Below are 18,016 nucleotides of genomic sequence, written 5' to 3'. Positions count from 1 at the left end.
AAGCAGAAAGATGGAAAGACCAAGGCCAGACTTAGTTAAACAGCTACTCCGGCACAGCCTAGGCTGGATGAGATTGTATTTGTAAATCAGCCATACAGGAATCTGTGCCTAAATTCTGTGTAAACACTTTGTGCAAACTCTGCCCTTTCACATAAGGGATCTGATTCTCTGCCCTTTCACATAAGGGATCTGATTATCCACAGTCTTGGTGTCCACCAGGAGCCCTGAAAACAGTGCCCAGGGTAAAGATATGATTGTATGACATCTCCATCATCCTTTTTTTTTTTTTTTGAGTCGGGGTCACTGTGTAGCCTTGGTTGTGCTGAAACCAAGCTGGCCTCGAACTCTCAAGCCTGTCTCTCTGCCTCTCAAGTTCTGGGATTACCACCTCCCGGCCCCATCATCTTACTTTTTTGGATGCATTCTAAAGAGAGTGAAAGCATGCATTTTGTGATCTGGAACTCTGCTCCAGTGACTTTTGAGTACAGGGTCATGTGTGTCCTAATTCACTCCAGGAAAAAAGTAGAGATTATCATGCCACATTTGACAGCCAAGGAAAAAGCAGGTTTCAGAGGTTGTGTGTGTGTGTGTGTGTGTGTGTGTGTGTGTGTGTGTGTGTGTATTCTCCTCCTCCTCCTCATTACTCCGTAACCCTTTGGCCTCTACTCCACAGCTGAGTCTTTTCTATGGGCTCCTCGACTTCTTAGTATCTTGATTCTTACCTGTCCCTTCGCACCCTTGTTTGCTAAGCCCTCTGGTCTGTTCCCCAGAGACCTGCTGGACAGCTGGCCTACCCAGGTGCAGTGTGGTTCGGGGCCTGGGGCCTGGTGGAGTATAGTTTGTGCAGCGGAGCGTAGCAGGGGTTAAAGGAGGCGGCGGTGGGGGGCGACGCGCTGACTCCGGGAAGGAGGCGGTGCCCCAGGCCGCCCGCCCGCTCGCTCGCTTTTGCCCGCCCGGGAGGGAGCCGGCAGCGCCCTGGGAGCGCTCACTCGCTCACAGCAGCGGCCTTGGGACTGGCTCTGCTACCTCTGTCCTGTTGGGCAAGCTCACTCACCGCCTCCCCAGGAGCCACCAGCTTCCTGCCAGCCCCGCCACCCGCCCTGCTACTGCCCACCGCCCTGGCCTGCCACCCAGTGGCTCCTCTGTTGGAAAGGTGAGCGGATGCAGTCAGTGGGTGTGTGAATGAGCAAAGGTGCAGGGGATACAAACAGCCCAGCAGTCTGCACGCACTGATGTGTCACGTTCTCCTGAACTTGGGGAAGGTGCGGTCAACCCCTCCCCTGTCACACTTCTAGGCTAAACTAGCTCCTGGGGGCCCAACTTGTCAGCCTCGGAGCTGTCAGATGTTCCCCCAGGTCCTCCAGGGATGTCTGGGGCGCGGCTGTCCCTGGGAGCGCTGAGCCAGCTCCAGGAAGAGTTTTGTGTGCAGCTAAGTTGCTGGCGTTAATAAGGCTTTATATGGCAGGGAGCGGGGAGGGACCACTTACCACAAGAGGCAAAGAGGTAAAGGAGGAGGGGGTCTCTTCTGCTCATGGCAGGGTCTGGTAGGCAGAAGACTGGGAGAGAGCATGAGTCTTTTCCCTGCTAGTGGCTAGAACTTCTTTGGGGTTCCTTCCTCTCTTTGGGGGCTCTTTCTCTGCCCCCCAAGATCTGTGTGCAGGGGAGGGTCTGGATGCAGAGGGTTAAAGTTAAAAGCTCTAGCATCAATTTGTCCTCTCTGCATGGGCCCCATGCTCCCTTGACATGGGCACAGCCTGGCATGTGTGCCCCTTGCCCCTCCCCCAGCCAGTAGGCTCATTCCTTCCTCACCCCTCTGGGCAGAAATGTCTAATCCAGGTGGTTAATGAACACACAGGGTCCCCCTGCACTGGTCCTTGCCTGCTACCCCTTACTAAGCTTAAAGAAGCCACCCACAGCTAACCTCAGGACCAGGGCCAGTGTTGCCTGCCCAGATGTTTTAAGGCTGGCCTGTGTCCTAGTAGAAGAGACTAAAAGGGGGCGACTTGGGGTGGGGTGGGCAGAGAAGCCTGCTGGGCTCTTGGCTGGGCTCTTAGCAGGGGCGTGGGACAGGGTTAGGGGACAGGATGGTTACTGGTTGGGGAAGTTTCCAGGATCATGAGGTCAGGAAGGCAGTTGTGGTGGGAACAGGAGGGACACTGGAAAGTGGGGTTCCGATGATTGGGGACCCGAGGCTTCTCTCTTGGAAGCCCTTTCTGTGTGGCCTAGCAGAGGTGGCGTGGGAGGTGGGAGGGAGGGCCCTTTTCCCTTCCTGAAGCTGCCTGGAGGTGGGGTGGGGACCATTGTGGCTCAGACTTGGCCTCCAGCACTTCATGCCCTTGCCAGCTGGCCGGCAGCTCTTGTCTCCCAGACCCCAGTTTTTCCCCAAGACCCAAAGCTTACTACAGCCGAAGGACCCTTAGCCCTAATGGCTCTGGCCCAAAATAGGGTGGGAGAGCCGTTCAGGTGGTAGAACCCCCCCCCCCCCCCAACACTGGATTCCCAACACGGTCAATGGAGAAGGAGTTGAGGGGAGGGGCAAGGGAAGGAGTGAGTGGGTGAGGGGCTGGACTTTGATTTGAAATTGAGGATTCTTGGGTGGTGTAGGAGATAGCCTAGGAATCTTTCTAACTCCCCAAGTCCTGGCCTTGAACTTCTGGCCCTCTTCTCCTAGCCCTCGCCCATACTTCATAACTTACCTCCGTTAGAGCCTGCGAAGAGAACTCAGTGTGGGGCTATAGCCATGGGGAGTGGGCTGAGATGAGGCACCTGGGAGACCAGGGAGAAGGCCGCTGTTCTGGGGGCACCCAGCATTGATGGGCTTCATTCAGGGAGCAAGGAAAGGGTGGGGTTGGAGATTTGCCTTGGAAGAATGAGGGTCGAACCAAGAGCGTCCAGAGGTTCTCCCTGGTCAGAGCGAGGATGGGCTTTGGTGTAAGGTAATGAGCGGCCTGTCGCAGGGGAGCAGTTCAGACAAGCTGGACACTGTCGAAGGAGTCCTGCGCTGCCATGTGGTGAGAAAGATGACCTTTGAAATCTCTGGGGATGCTGAGGTCCTGGGATTCTTAGGGTTGGGGAGTTCTCTGACTCTGGAATGGGGGCTGGGAATGAGGGGGTCAGAGTTGTGGCTTCAGGCTTCGGGCATGGGTGGGGACTTACAGGGTCGTCCTCTCTGACCACACTAGGGAATAAAAAGCCCTTGCATATATGCCTCTCCCTGGCACCCATAGCAGACCAACTGCCCACCAGTCTGCCCCCAATTGCTTACTTCACTGCTGCTGTGGTGAGGTGCTTCCTGATGGCCACTCTGGCCCTGTGTTTAACTCCTCGAAGGCTGGACAGAACTTAGGGCCATATGACACACTGTAAGGGGAAGAGGATGGCATGCATCACAGGTCTTTGGTTCTTTTTTTTTTTGTTTTTGTTTTATTTTGTTTTGTTTTGTTTTTTCGAGACAGAGTTTCCTCTGTAGCTTGGGAGCCTGTCCTGGAACTAGCTCTTGTAGACCAGGCTGTTCTCGAACTCACAGAGATCCGCCGCCTCTGCCTCCTGAGTGCTGGGATTAGGTGCGCCACCACTGCCCGGCCATGTCACAGGTCAAGGACTGGTTTCCATGTCGGGCATTCTGAGAGCCTGCCCTGAGCAGCCCGAGAGCAATGCCAGACTCTATGATTCAGGAGAACCCAGGGACGGGCCTCCGTTTCCCTCTTTACAGATCCTTTACGGTTATCAAGCCTTCACTAAGTGGCTTGTGTAATAGCCGGTGTGTACAGGGGTAGAGGTGGGGGTGGGGAAAAGGCCAAGGGCATTTGTTGTCCTCAAGAGACTCTCAGAGGGGTAGGAGAGGAACAGGTGACCTCCCTGTGGCCTCTTCAAACCTGTTTTCCCTGGGAAGGAGAGGCAACAGAGGTTGAAACTTCCCCAACTCAATGCTGGGGGTGTGGCTTCCTACTGGGAAGCGTGTGTGTGTGTGTGTGTGTGTGTGTGTGTGTGTGTGTGTGTGTCCGTGTCCTGATGGCTTCCCTTGGGGTTAGTACCCTCCCCGGACTCCATCCGTTCTAGCTCAGCTTGCCTGCCTCAGTTTGCCTCTCCCTACAATCCATTCTATGGATGTCTGTGGCCCTTTTGCTCCTGAGCATGGACCCAGAGTCTGAGGTCACTGTACAGGGCTCTCTGCCTCCAACCAGGTCAGTAGCTCTCACCCTCCTGGCTTCCTCTGAAGGGGAAGTCCTTCTCATTTTCTAACTTTTATCCCTGTCTACATCCAGGAGGTAGGGGAGGCTTCTTAATCAGGGCATTTTTTCCTCTGGATGAAAGGGACCTAGTGATGAGGGAGAGCAGGGGAGGAATGTGAGGGCCTAAACTGAGCTGCGGGTTGTTCATTGTTGCCTCTCACTTACGTTTTCCTAACCCTAGAAAGGGAAACTGAGGTTTTCGGGATAGAGATTTGTCAGAAGATCTCCCCCCCCCCCACCACCATGCCTCCTGCCCCCAACAAAACAAAGCAAATCAGAAGGGAGCCTGCCTGATGATGGTGGGGGAGGGAGACGGTTGTTTTTAGATACTGGGGAGGGACAGGCTTCCACTTTGTCCCCAGCATTATCCCCCGAGGCCTCTGGCTCCCTGGCTGGCTGGCTGGCTGGCTTTTAGCTTTCCAGAGCTATTAGGCATGTAGAGGTGTGGGCATAAGCCAGCTGGGAAAGGAATGGTGGGGGTGGCAAGGATGCCAGCATTGAAGGCTGGGCTGCCTCCATGGACACCCTGTGCTGGCAGCTGGAGTCTCTAGGGTAGCTGATTCTTGGCCACATCCCTTCTTGTCCTCACCTTGGTTTCTTTGAGGGAGTTGGACCTGTCATGGGAGGGGACTGGGACAGTCACTGGCCCTTCCTCCTGCAGGGCTCCGCTGGGCTGTGTGTTCCCTGCCTTTTTAGGGCTTTGAGCTTGCAGCTCAGGCCTGAGCACCGGGTAGGTCATGGACTTGCGCAGAAGAGTGGATCCAGGGATCTGATCAGCTGAGAGCTACAGGAGTTCCCCTGTGAGCCAGCTCTCCAGCCCCTGCCACTGGAAACTACCTCCTGGGACCTTCCTAGTCTCTTGGAGTGAATGTGAGGCTCATTTGCTGCAAGTGTCCCTTGCTCTCACCTGTAGGTCTGTTCCCTAGCTGCATTGCTGCTCCCTGGCTGTGTAATGTCTTTTGCTTCCCAGGTGATGCTTTTGGTGCCAACTGAGGCTGGAGGACTGAGGGTTTGGGACAGGCCTCCTGAAGATCTGTAAGCCTACACACAATGCTGCTTTTTTCCCTTAAAGTGTAGAGCAAGGCAGAGGGAGGGCAAGAGGCTGGAGCCAGCCTACTGGTGACCTATGTATGGCAACTGTTCCTACCTACCAGTCGTGTGGTCTTGACGAGATTGGGCCTCTCAGAGCCTTAGTTTTCTCTCTAGAATGGGACAGTAGTATTTGCATCATGGCACGAGCGTAGAGGTTGAATGGCTTTGCAGTATGGGGTGCGGGTCAGCTGGTGGCATGGTCGCCTAGCCTGCACAGAACTCTGGGTTCTTTCCCCAGCACTGCATACATTTGGCATGGTGGGGGACACCTGTAATGACAACCCTGGAGAGGTAGAGGCAGGAGGATCAGGGGTTAAAGATCATCTAATGACTGTAGAATAAGTTCAAAAGTCAGCTTGGGATACATAAAAACCCTGCCTCAGAAACAAACATCCGAAACAAAACAAGCCAAAGTGCTTTGTTAGTTAACACTGGTTAAGTGTCCTTATTAGTGGGTGTCGTTCATTCCAGAGCCTGCCTCGTGGTTGGCCCCACTCTCTCTGATCATGGTTGTCTCTTCCCTACAATGGAGAGAGTCATGGGCTTCCCTTAAGGGGTGCTAGTAGCAGAGCAGGGTCTTTCTTCCCTGACTTTGCCTCCTTAGGAGGAAGGCCTAGAGTTGACAAGACCTCAGACTTGTCTCCCCAGAGAGCCAGAGCAGATATGTGTTTATGAAGAATTCTGAGAAAGTTGCTATCCCAGTAAACAAGTCCCTCGGGGATCCCTTCCCACCCTCCAGACAATCACTGTTTGCATTAAAACCTCCCAGGCCTGGCAAGGGCCTAACCTGTTTCCAAACAGGCTATCCTTGACCTTGGCCATAGGGAGTTTTAAGTTTTAGAGTGGGAATCCAGGGTAACCATTGCAAACTGGTTTAGACCCTCCTCTGGGGCTTCCGAAAGTCTGGCATCCCTCTTGCTACCATCTAACTCGGTCCCTTGTTGGTCAGGGGTGGGAATAACCACCCCAGTCCTTCCTGTGTGTACACAGGAGCTGAGAGCTTTGCCGATTGGTCAGTAGGTCTCCTAGCCACTCCCACTCCCCTTCTCAGATCTCTACCCTCTTTGGGGTCCAAGGTTTTCTGGTATCTCTGCCATTCCTCCACCAAGGATCAGCTTTTTGGCTTGCTCTCTTACCCAGTGATTCCCCACCCAGGAGGCTGAGGCCGCACTGGGTCAGGGGTGAACATGGCTTCCGGACCCTTGGCCCGCCCAGTTGCAGCTGCAAAATGCATCAAGAGTTCCTTTGAAGGAAGAATGATCTTAGGCTGGTCCTGATGACCGCTGGGAGGGCTGTCTCTGGCTTCCCTCCTCTGCCCCTCTGGACCTTTGATCCTTGAGAGATGAGAAGTGGACTTCACCTTGAACACATCCTCCACCAGCCCAGGCTGTCAGCTGGTCCATAGCCATTCTTCAGGGAGAGGGCTGAGGTTCAGTGCTGGGGTTGGTGACAGCAGGGGACAGGACTATGGCTGAGGAACCCTGGCCCAAGGAAGTGCAGGAATGGTGTTCTTCCCTTCCAATGGTGCTCAGGCTGGCCTGACTCCCTTCCCTCTCTGGGCCTCAGTGTCCTCACGTAGCTGCCAGAGGGTTGGAGAGGTGTGCTGGAGGCCTCTAAAGGGCATCTGCCAGTGGGGGGTGGGGGTAGCTCCTTGTGTCCCTGGCTGTGCAACTTCACCTTGGGTTGACCTTGCTTTTCTCCCGCCCCGCCCCCACCTCTGGCAGTGGCTGGCAGGAAGTCCTGCCTGATTAGGGCCCTAATCACCGGCTGAGACTCCCAGAATCGCAGAGCTGGTGAAGCAGAGAGGGGCTGGGCTAAGGAGGGGGAGTAGGAGACCAGGGCCCTGGCTGCCTGCCTGCCATCTGGGTCTGGAGGAGATGGGCTGCTGGGTTTGGGTTCCTTGGGTCCGACAATGCCCATGAGCCTGCTGAGGAGGCCGGGAGTCAGGGCCAATCCAGCTGGGCCTGGGGGGCCATCCTGATTTCACAGGAACAGCCTTTTAGGGCATCCACTCTGTGCCAGGCAGGGTGCCAGAAATGGGGCTGGAAAGGCCATTGAGACACCTTCTAGTGGGAGACAAAGGGGCGTAGACAGCTCCCCTACAGAATGCTGCAGGAGGGGGCACTGGAAGCCGTTTACGTGAGTTGGTGGAGAAGCTGAGGCCCTTTGAGATGGACTTGGAAGGCTGAGGAGTTTCACAGAGGGACTTGTTCAGGTATGGGGCAGGCACGCATGTCAGGATGGATAACATGACTCCCCGTGCCTTCCAGCTCTGCTGCTTACTCCCTATGTGACACTGGCCGGGCCTCAGTGCCTGAGCCTTAAGATGAGGGACACATTCCAGCACAGCCTTGTGTGCTGTGGGGGAGCTGAAACAAGATTCTGTGCGCAAAACGCTTGGCACAGTAAATGTGATTTCAAGAGGGAACTACAACAAAGAGGGGCTTTGGGGAGAGCCCAGAGGCCTTGCTTGGGTGGCAAGGGGTGGGAGGTTTCCTGGGGCCCAGTCAAAGTAGGGAGCAGCAGAGGGAAGTTTACATAGGAGCATCACCATGAGGTTGTGGTTTAGGAAGGGGTTGGACGGGGAGGCCTGGGGATGAGCTCCAAACAGGACCTGTCTGTGTTCTGCACCCGTGTCCTTCACCCCTAGGACTGGGGAGTCCTCTTGGTGTTTTCCTGGGCCCCGAGATGAGACCGGAGCCTGCTGGCTATGGAGCCCTCCCCAGCAAGCCTTTTTAATGAGCTGTGCTGAAGTGAGGTGGAGTGAGCAGGGATTGCAGGGGCCAAGAGGCTCCTTTAGGGGGTGTCTTTGACTGTGGGTCCCAGGACACAGTAGGTCTTCTGTGTTGAATGAATAAATGAAGAAATGGATGGTCAAGAGTATCCCTTAGTCTGGTCTACTGGAAGTCAGCAGCACCCACATAAGTGGCTGGTGAGGGTGGGGACAGGACGGCCTGTTTAAAGCCGGGAGGAATGTTGAGTGTCTCAAAGGCCAGGGGCCAGCACATCACAGTTACAAGTGCTCGGGGCACTGTATGATGAAGAAGGAGAGGGACTCTCAGGGGCCTTCATTTCTTGGAGTGGGGATTATCCTAAGGTGGTGCGGCCTTGGGGTTAAGTCATAGGCTTGGCAGCCGTACCGTCTGGCTTTGAATCCTGATGCTACCTCTGACAGGAAGTGCTAACATGGACAGCTTACTGTTTGTACTGTGAAATGTGAGAAATGGAGAAGTGTGGCTGGCCTGCTCCACACTCTGTAACCTCTGCCACCATAGCTGCTGCTGCTATTGATGCCAGGGCAGGGAGCAGATTGGGAGAGGGGGCTTCTGGGTAGCAGCTGCCTAGAGGGGGATGGGAGAACCCAAGAGGTGGATGAACTCCTCCAGTGGTTTAGTTATCCCTCAGACAACTACATACAGGGCAGTTGTTGCCCTTGAGCTCCGTGGCTGAGCAGAATATGGGAGCAGAGGGGTCCTGATAGTTAGGGGTCAGGAGGGGTGGGAATGAAGGAGGAGAGGTGAGCAGGAGGAAGCCAGGACTCTTGAAATTCTTCCTTGTCTTGTGCCAGAGGGCCTGGTCTTCAGCCTGTAACCTGAGGTCCTGGACTCTGTTTCCTGCCTTTTAAGACTGACACCTGCTTCTGGCGTCAGCTTGAGCTTCCAGCTCTCCTAGTGACTTTGCAAGATCTGCAAAAGAGAGAGAGAGAGAGAGAGAGAGAGAGAGAGAGAGAGAGAGAGAGAGAGTAGATTTAGGGAGACTGTACCTCTTTGAGGTACGGGAGGTGTTGCTGAGGGTGATGGAGGAACTCAGGGTGCTAGGAGTGGGGGTCAGGACGCTAGTTGCCCACTTTGACGCTGTGTAACTTTGGGCAGTTTAATTTCCCTTTCTGAGCATCTGTGGAATGAGGAGCTGGGCCTAGCAGAGTTTTTTCCTTCCAGCCATGGAGCTTTCTGAATGTAGGCTTCTGTTCTTGTCAAGACTGGGCTCCCGGGTATCTTCCAGCATCCTCTGGGATGCTGGCAGAGATGCTGGGAAGCTCCCTTTTGGTCCTGGGTTGGGCTGTTCTGTGTCTGGGGACAGTGATCATTCCTTTAGACATCTGTTTCTTGGAACGGAGCAGAGGGCAGCAGCTGTTACTGTGGGCAGACCAGTGTCTGGTGTGTCCCTATGACTCAGGTGGGGATGCTCTGGCTAGAGGGAGGGGAACCATGAATCCTCTGGCTTCTCCATGGCCACTCTCAGGGAACAGAGTGGGAGGTTTGACTTGCTAGGGTTGCATGCCAAGGCAAAGTGAGTAACTTGTGAGTAATGGCTTGGTGTCTCTAGGGCAGGTGGCTCTTAGACTTCCAAGAGTGGGGCTGGAGCACTGGAATGCTCCCCAAAGGCTGCTGAATCACAATCTCAGAACCCAAGCTCCATCTCCACCTCTTTTATTATTATTATTTTGAGGAAAGGGTCCTGGCAGGGTCCAAGCCTTGGCTATGCCCCCATATGTGCCGCCTCTGATTCCGGCTGTACTAGTCCTATCCACCACCATCTGGGCTCTCACCCCTCCTCAGCGTGGTCAGCAGCTGCATCTGACTTGCAGTGGACTGGCTGAAGGGCACAGAGTTTGCAGTCCGGTGCTTCTGGATTTGTGTCTTATTTATCTCCTCCTGGGTGTGCAACCTTGGCCAATGCACTCTTGTTTAAGTGTAGGTGGCTTCCGGCGGAACAGGGGGAATCGCTTGTATCTGGTGGGTTAAAGAGAATCACAGTACAGTGGATCCCGATACTGAAGTTCCTGTTTTGGCGCTTGCATGCTTTTGAAGCTGTTTACCTGCCAGTCAGCCCCAGCCTGCTTGCAATGCTCGATTCTGACCCTTCTAGCCTTCCATGCATACGTGTTTGTAAGTGTGCATGTCAACATTCTCCCTTCTGTTCTTACAGGATAGGCAAAGCTGAGGCAACCAGCAAGTTCAAGTTTAAGGGTAATCCGTTACTGCCTCAGGCTGCAGTAGAGGACCCCGTTCCTTTAGATATCTGGGGATGGGTGGGGTCGCAGAGACCTGATGGTGCTCCAAGGACTCTCAGACCTCCGGTTCACTTTCATCTGCCGCTTTCCCACATCTGGCTTCCCGCCGCACTTGGCTCCGGCTCCTCCGTGCTCCGGGTCACACAGGCAGCTGGATGTGTTGGCAGTGCCTTCCTGAGCCTGTTCTTGGGGTGGGGCCAGAGGGCCAGGGAGTGATTTTGCATCTGGCAAAGTGGTGTGGTGGTGTGTGTGCTGGGTGCGGAGTGTGTGGAGCCTGGGGCATTGAGAGCCATGTGTGGTTATCAGGGTGTTGTCTGTGGGTGTCTCTGGGTCACAAAGTCTCTATCTGGTGGGCACTATCTCTCCTCATCTCCAACCTGCCTGCTCTCTGAGCAACAACAGCCAGTTCTGTTGCTGCCTTCCTTCCCTGCTTCCCTGTCAGTGTGCATCCCTGCGCTTTTCCCGGGAACAAGGAAACATGACTAGGGTGGATATGCGTCACAGAGAGCTAAACAATGCTGGTTGCAGCCAGGCTTGCTCCGGCCTCGGGGCTGGCCCTGCTTCAAGTCTCTGTTGCTGGCTAATTGGGAGCAAGAAGGGCTTCCTGCCTCTCGCCACAGATGGTCTTAAAGGAGATTCGTGAAGCCGGGTTGCCCTGCTCTACGGACTTCTGGCTTTTGGGGTTCTGGGCAAGTCTCATCATTGCTCACTAATGTCCCTGCCATCTGTGGGTCAGATGTTTCTGCAGGGATGACTTTCAGGTAACTGAAGCTTATGCTACATAAAGGGTGGAAATCTTAGACCAGTGTTTTGATGGAAATTGTTGTCTTTGATTGATGGTAGATGGGATCTTCAAATGCTTATTTATTTTTGCTTTATATGTATTAGTATTTTGCCTACATGTGTGTATGTACACATATATGTGCATATGGTGGAGGCCTGAAGAAGTTGTCAGATATCCTGAAGTTCTGGATGGTTGTGAGCCACCATGTAGGTGCTGGGAATCCGACCCAGGTCTTCTGCAAGAGCAGCAAGCACTTCTGACCACTGAGCCATCCTTCCAGGCTAGACGGGAATCGATCCCTTCCTCCATCCTGCAGTTTCTCAGTTTCTTCCATAAAACGGGGCCGGCAGTGGGACTTACATCACAGGGTGGAGCTGGGAATCCGGTGAGTGGAGACGTGTCAGCGAGAGCCTCGAGGCACACAGCGGCCCCGTTGCCTTGTGTCCCAGGCATTCCTACAGAAGGGAGCTCAGTCAACTTCATCTTCACACTTTGCAGGGTGGGGAAGGCATATGCGCTACAGCTGAGCTACACCCTCAGCCCGATCACAGTCTCGTTAACTGTTCCCAGCCAGACTGAGGAGTAGTTCTCATCCGCCCCTTTTACGTGTGAGGATGCCGAGAGGGAAGGAGTTAAGGGGTGTCTGAGCCCACAGCTGTCTTGCAGTCCAGCCAGTCCTTTGCTTTTTAGTTGGACACTTGTGGCCTCTTGGAGGTGTTCAGGAATTCGCAAAGGGCATCTGAGCATGGAAGGTGTGCTGACCCCGGGGAGCAGCACCTGCTCCCAAGTGACGGGGTTAGTTTAGTGCTGAGCTATTTAGAGTTACGAGCAGGACAAAATGATCCTTCAAGGGTCCAGGAGACATGAAGTTCACAGATAGACTCTGAGGCTGTGGAATTTCCCCTGACAAACACGAGGCTGGCTTTGCTTTCATCCTGCTTTGGCAAGCTTTAAGGCCTTTAAAAAAGAGAAGTAGACATCGGGAAGGACTTCCTGTCAGCCCCGTTAGGCTATTTAGGGAGTCTGGAGGATCAACAGAAATTTAAGACATTTCTTCAAATTTGTGATGACCTTTTTATCATTTCGGTGCTGCTGAAATTGGAGTCGTCCTGAGGATGGAAGGGTGCGGTGACCGTGTTTACCGTTTCTCCCTCTCCAAGGCTGGCATCCTGAGGCTGGGGATGAGGTTCATTTGGTACTTGCCTGGCATGCATGACACCCTGGTTTTAAACCTTTGTAATACCAAACTCTGGGCATAATGGTGCACACCTGTAATCCCAGTACTTGAAAGGTACAGGCAGGAGGATCAGAAGTTTAAGGCCGGGGCTGGAGAGAAGGCTCAGTGGTTAAGAGCATTGCCTGCTCTTCCAAAGGTCCCGAGTTCAATTCCCAGCAACCACATGGTGGCTCACAACCATCTGTCATGAGGTGCCTTCTTCTGGCCTGCAGTATATTGTATATATAATAAATAAATAAAATAAATAAATAGTTTTTAAAAAAAAGAAGTTTAAGGCCATTCTCCCATAAACAGAACAAAATCAACGTTTGTCACCTGGGTGGTGGATCAAGAGTTTCCCAGAAATTAGGAAACAGGGTGGAGTTCAGGCTTCGAACGGAGCCCTGCAGCTGTTTAAGGGCAGAGGTCTGCGTGCCGTGGTTGCACTGCTCGGCGGCAACGGGTGGCCTGGCTGAGGAGGCAGGGGGCTCATGCCCCCGGGAACCTTCTCTGCAGTGCCAGCCTCGGCTCAGCCTCTGCCCCCACCTTACCCATCCTGCTCCACCTTCCATGACACATGCTGGTGACAGCTGATCCAGTCCCCAGCAGCTCTTGAGGCCATGGGCTCTGTGGATTTTCCCATTGCTCCTAATTTTTTTCCCTCCCAGGCATCCTTCCTGCTTCCTTGTTCTAATATGGTTTAGGGTCAAAGACTTAACGTTCTGTGTAGGGACAGAAACCCTCAGTGGGGAGTGAGGGATGAGGAAGACAGCCTCCTTCTGGGTGTAACCTTGGGAAAAACAGACCGGACAGTCATCCTGGGGCAAGAATGGCCTCTCCCAACGTCCACTGTCGCAGCTCCAGGCAGATTTATAAGTCTGTTTACATGCCGGTCTCCTCCCGAGGCCACAACTTCCGTCCAGGGTTGGGGCCGGTCCTCGGTTCTCTTTCCCCTCTTTCTCTTCAGCTGGGAGCTCCGTCACCTTGGTCTGAGTGACGCTTGGCTCTGTTTCTTGGGCCTGTCACTTCCTCTGGCCCTCTCTACTATCAGAACTTTGACCAAGCCCGTAGCCTGTCCTTGGACCAGCTTCTAGGAACTTCCTAGAAGTAATCTGTGTGCCATAGGCTGTGCCACCCAGCCCCAGAAGGAGTGGGGCTTCCATGTCTCTGCAGTTCAGAGCCTGCTAGGAAGCACATTCAGCCCCTACACTCAGGACAGAGGCCTGGTTCCTGTGTCCAGTATCTAATTTCCCAGCTGCATAATGGGCTATTCCCCATCCCCCACCCCCGGTACTGGGGATGGAAGTCATGACCTTGTGCATGTTAGGTGAGCAGTCTACCATAATGCTATGTTACCAGCCCTCTTAATGGTGATATTTAAAAAAAAAAGCCTTGTTTTTGTTCTGAGACAGCAACACAGTCTTGAAGCTTCAGTTCCCGAACATCAGTCTCCCACATAGCAGGGATTCCATGCCTGTGCTAACAGGCCTGGCTTCTGCCATCTTCTCCTTTAAGTAAGTACCCCCTCTGTCCCCCTTAAGCACCCTCTTCACGCTGTCTTCTGTCCCCTTCAGAGCCTCTTCTCACCTCCGCACAGCTGCCTCTTTCAGGATGGCCTCCTAGCTGCCAGCCCCACCCCACTCTGACCTCTTGCTCTCTGATAGGCTTTGGAGGTCCCGGGCTACTGCAGGGGCCTGGACTTTTGCTTCATCTGGGCCCAGCAGGTTACATATTGCTCAGCTCGGTTTTCTCCCTGCCCCCCTCCCCCTCAGGCAAGCCTCGAGGTCCTGGGCAGCACAGAGTCAATCTGGAGCCTTCCGGGGGCAGAACCCTGCTTCTGTGCTCACTCACTCTTTCCTGGGGTGTAACCTGAGTCTGCGGAGGATGTTGACTTCTCTGTGCCTCGCTCTTCCTTGTCTGTGACATGGGCTGCGAAGCTCTCCAACAGAGGGCAGAATTTGTGAGAAAAGAGCAGGAAATGGCACAGGGGTTTTGAGGGAAGGTTGAGAAATGGATGGAACTGCAGGGATGTTTCCATAGGTCCCTACGGGCTGTTACAGCTGTGTTAGGACGTTTAGCCTGGATCCCTTCTAAGAATCTAAGGCTACTACGATACTAAGGCCTTTAGGCTGAGGAGTAACATGGCTAGTGTACATTTTAGAAATGACTTCCTGGGGCTGGAGAGATGGCTCAGCTGTTAAAGGCTAGGCTCACACCCAAAAAAATGTAGGAAATGACTTCTTGGTTGCTAAGAAGAGACCAAGGGCAAAAGAGGAGATCCTGGGACGGGTCAATGCCCATGTCTTTGACTCAGCGCACTGCAATGGTGATACATGGGAGACAGACTTCCAGGCTTGCGGGAATAGGGAAAAGGAGGAGGGAAACGAAGATGTATAGGTTTTGGCTTGAATGATGTTGGGTAGCTCAGAGGAGGGTTAGTTGCCAGAACATTGACATTGGCTGGTGTCAGGCCCAGGGCCCAGCCATGCCCTCTAGCTGTGCCCCCTTTCCCCATCTCACCATGTTTCTTGGCCATTGTCTGCCTCTTGCTCTTATGACCCAGGGTTGCAATCTTGAACTTCAGACCTGTGCCCAGTAGGTACCTGGAGCTCAGATTCGATTGCTCACAAACCCATCCCAGTGAGCAGCCTTACTCCTTTCCCAGCTGCCCCAATGTTGGTGGGCAGCAAGTATGGCCATTGTGTTGGCTCCTTGGGATTCTAGGGTTGGGCTCCCCAGGTAGCCCCATCTTTAAATTGCTGGGTAGCCCATGGAACCTACAGGGCAGTGGTTCTCAACCAGGGGGTCGCCATCCCCTGGAGGGGGCATATATCAGATGTTTACATTATGATTCATAACAGTAGCAAAATTACAGTCGTGAAGAGACAACAAAATCATTGTAGCGTTGGGCGTCACTGCAGCATGAGGAACTGTATTAACGGATCATAGCATTAGGAAGGCTGAGAACCACTGCTGTAGGGTGTTGATCCCAGTTGCTGTTGTGTGCCGTCTTCCAGGCTAGCTCTGAAGGGGATCAGCTTCAGTAATGAGGTCCGCTTGGATCACAGCTGGGTATGCACTCACCACTTTCACCCTCACTCTTTAGCTGTTAGGGGACTTTCTGACTGGGGGTTGCCCTGGACGCTGCATTCCGTGGCACCTGGTCATCTCGTCCTCTTTCAGGCTGGCTGTTTGATTGTGTGGGGTGTGAGAGTCACGTCTGTATGTGGAGAGACCCGTGGAGGGGTCTGCCAGGAGAGCAGTTTCCCTACGTGAATAGCCCGTCTGACAACCGTGTAGGACCTGGCAGTGGGCCAGGCAGCCAATGACAGGTGCCACAGAAGAGGATTCAAGCCGAAGGAGCAACTTGGGGACATATTAGGGTAGTGCTGGGGACCTTATGGGTCCTGGGGACAAAATTCTGAATCAGTGATCTGTCTTCCCCAAGTTTTAATCTAGGTAGGGCTCCTTTATCGGAAGGGAAGCCCCCTCCAGTCCTCTGTCATCACTGGAGCTGAGGGATCCAGGGCAGGGGCCAGTCTTCTGGTTCAAGATGTCCCTGGGAACAGGCCTCTTTTTGCCTCCTGGCAAAAAGGAACTCTCCACACTTCCTTCCTGGTCATAGCTGAACTCTATATAAGGGAAGAAAAGAGCCTTGCTACTGGCTTGGAGCTAGAGAGGGACAGTGTCCTGCAGGGTTTGCACAGGCCCAGAGGCTGTGGACCCGAGGCAGGGGCCACCCCTGTCCCCAGACCTCTCCAGCCTAGGGCCTGAAGCTCATCCGGGGAGGCTAGTGACTTTGAGCCCTGCTGACATTCCTCAAGCAGTCTTGTCCCGCTTCCAGGCTTCAACCCCATGGTCTTGACATCTTTTGGGCACCCACAAGACCCAGCGGACACCTAGGCTTCCAGGACAATACAGGGTGACTTAGTAGAGGCCTTTGATTGTCCAAGTGCATTGATGATATAAACTCACAGATGAGGTTTCTTTATTTATAGGCACAGATACTTGGCTTTTCTGGGGATACCATGTGGTGATGCTTGGTGACCAGAGTTTAGATGCTGGCTGCCTCCTGGTACAAAGGGTGACCACAGAGTGGTGGGTGATGTCTCTGCTTGGGAGTGGAAGGAGTAGAGGCTAGGCTGGAAGCTCTGGGCTAGAGTGTTTTATGGGTTTCTAGATTTTGGGGTACGCAATACTTCCCTGAACCTAGGCTTCAAGCTCCTGCTTTCCCTCCCCCTTTCTTTTCCTTGTTTCCGTTGGTATGGTTACTGTACCTCTCTCCTTGCCTTAAGTTCTCTACTCTTCCATTCTTCCTGCCCCGGTGCCAGGAGTTCTCTGCCTGGAGCATAGCTTCTGGTGGTCCTTCCTCTCCTCCAGAACCTTCAGTGGCTTCCTGGTGCCAGCAGCCCAAAGTCTGACCTCTTTTCCTGGACATTCATAGTTTTCCGCGGTCAAGCTTGGAAAGAGTGGTGCACAGCTCCTCCTCTTTTATACCCAGCTCAGTGTCCCTTCATCAGGGCGCCTTTCTTTACCCTGTCTGGGTCCCAGCTAAAGGGGAGTCCTGGTGGTTTTTTTTCTTTTCTTTTTTTTTTCTTTGATATGCCAAGCATTCTCATTTCCACGTGTCTCACATGTATTAGTGTTACTGAAATACCCTTTCCCCATCTTCCCTTTCAAAACAGACTTTGCATACTGGAAAGGACCTGTTTGCTTCCCTTTTGTGGGAATAGGGGTGGAATAGAGCAGGGGATCCGTATAAGAGTGTGACATGTAGCAGAGGGACAGAAGTGATAACTTCCTCTATGCTGAGCTCACAGTCCCTCCTTGGGATGCCCATACTCTCCCAGTGACCTGCAGCCCCAGCACCTTGCCTCAGTGTGTGCCCCATCCAGCCGTGTGGCAGAGAACAGATGGGAAAGGCAGATGTCTGAGGCAGGCTGAAGTAGGCTACAATTTCTCTGAGAGTCTTCAGGTTTGTTGGGAGCCAACATGGGAACTGGGAGCTAGTGTATCGATGCCCACCTTGCTGGGGGTGGGGTTTGAGGAAGAGGGACCACATGTTAAACCGGAGCTTGATATGAAGAAAGCTGGGAAACCCTCCTAGTCATTGGCTGCCCAGCTCATGTTCCCAGATGTTTGACTTTGGGCATCTAGCTTAACTTCCGTGAGCCTTTTTTTATTTCAAAAACTGGTCTGAAAGTGAAGATGTGTATGATTGTAAAGTGTCCAGCTCAGTGACACACAGTAGGTGCTTTATCAGTCCAATTGTCCCTCTGTTCCATATGTCATTAATGTGGGTACCCTAACATGTTGGACAGGGATGGGGATCACCATGAATACTCTGGAAATGAGCCACATGTCCACCACACGTGGATCCATTCAGGGCGGTAGTGCAGGCAATGGACCTTGAACCTTGGTGGGTCTTAGAAATGTAGATTCAGGATCATGCAATTGGCTCTCATGGCTTCCGGGCTGGGTTCTTCAGTCAGTATCAGCATTCTACACTGTCTCTTCAATGCATGGACACTGCCTTCACCTGTATCCGCCCCCTCCCCAGGGCTCTCCCTCTTTGATCTGTGTCCCAGCCTCTTCCTGTAAGAACAATAGGTTGTATTGAATCGGGCTCACCTTGGTGGACTCCCCTAGTCACATCTTTAAAGACCCCATCTCTGGGC

General features: G+C 53.4%; 1 protein-coding gene across 20 annotated transcripts in view; it reads left to right on the top strand.

Moving 5' to 3' along the window:
• Positions 1-18,016, top strand: part of Tns1 (tensin 1) — a 223,137-nt gene that overhangs the window by 88,969 nt on the left and 116,152 nt on the right. The window contains exon 1 of one of the 20 annotated variants that reach the window (XM_087904188.1): positions 954-1,153. The exons of 15 other annotated variants lie outside the window; for them this stretch is intronic. Coding sequence is in view for 1 of the 5 variants with exons in the window: in XM_087904129.1 (XP_087760255.1) it covers positions 2,940-3,011 (72 nt within the window). In the remaining 4 variants the exon portion in view is untranslated. Of the gene's footprint in view, positions 1-953; positions 1,154-2,668; positions 3,012-4,043; positions 4,185-7,360; positions 7,540-10,951; positions 11,100-18,016 lie in introns of those variants that run through there. 4 more of the 20 variants (XM_087904129.1, XM_087904180.1, XM_087904170.1 and 1 more) reach the window with 4 other exon arrangements.

This window comes from Myodes glareolus, chromosome 1, assembly GCF_982192425.1.
Source record: "Myodes glareolus chromosome 1, mMyoGla1.1, whole genome shotgun sequence".
NCBI classification, from domain to species: domain Eukaryota; kingdom Metazoa; phylum Chordata; class Mammalia; order Rodentia; family Cricetidae; genus Myodes; species Myodes glareolus.
This window is presented reverse-complemented; position numbering and strand designations above follow the sequence as displayed.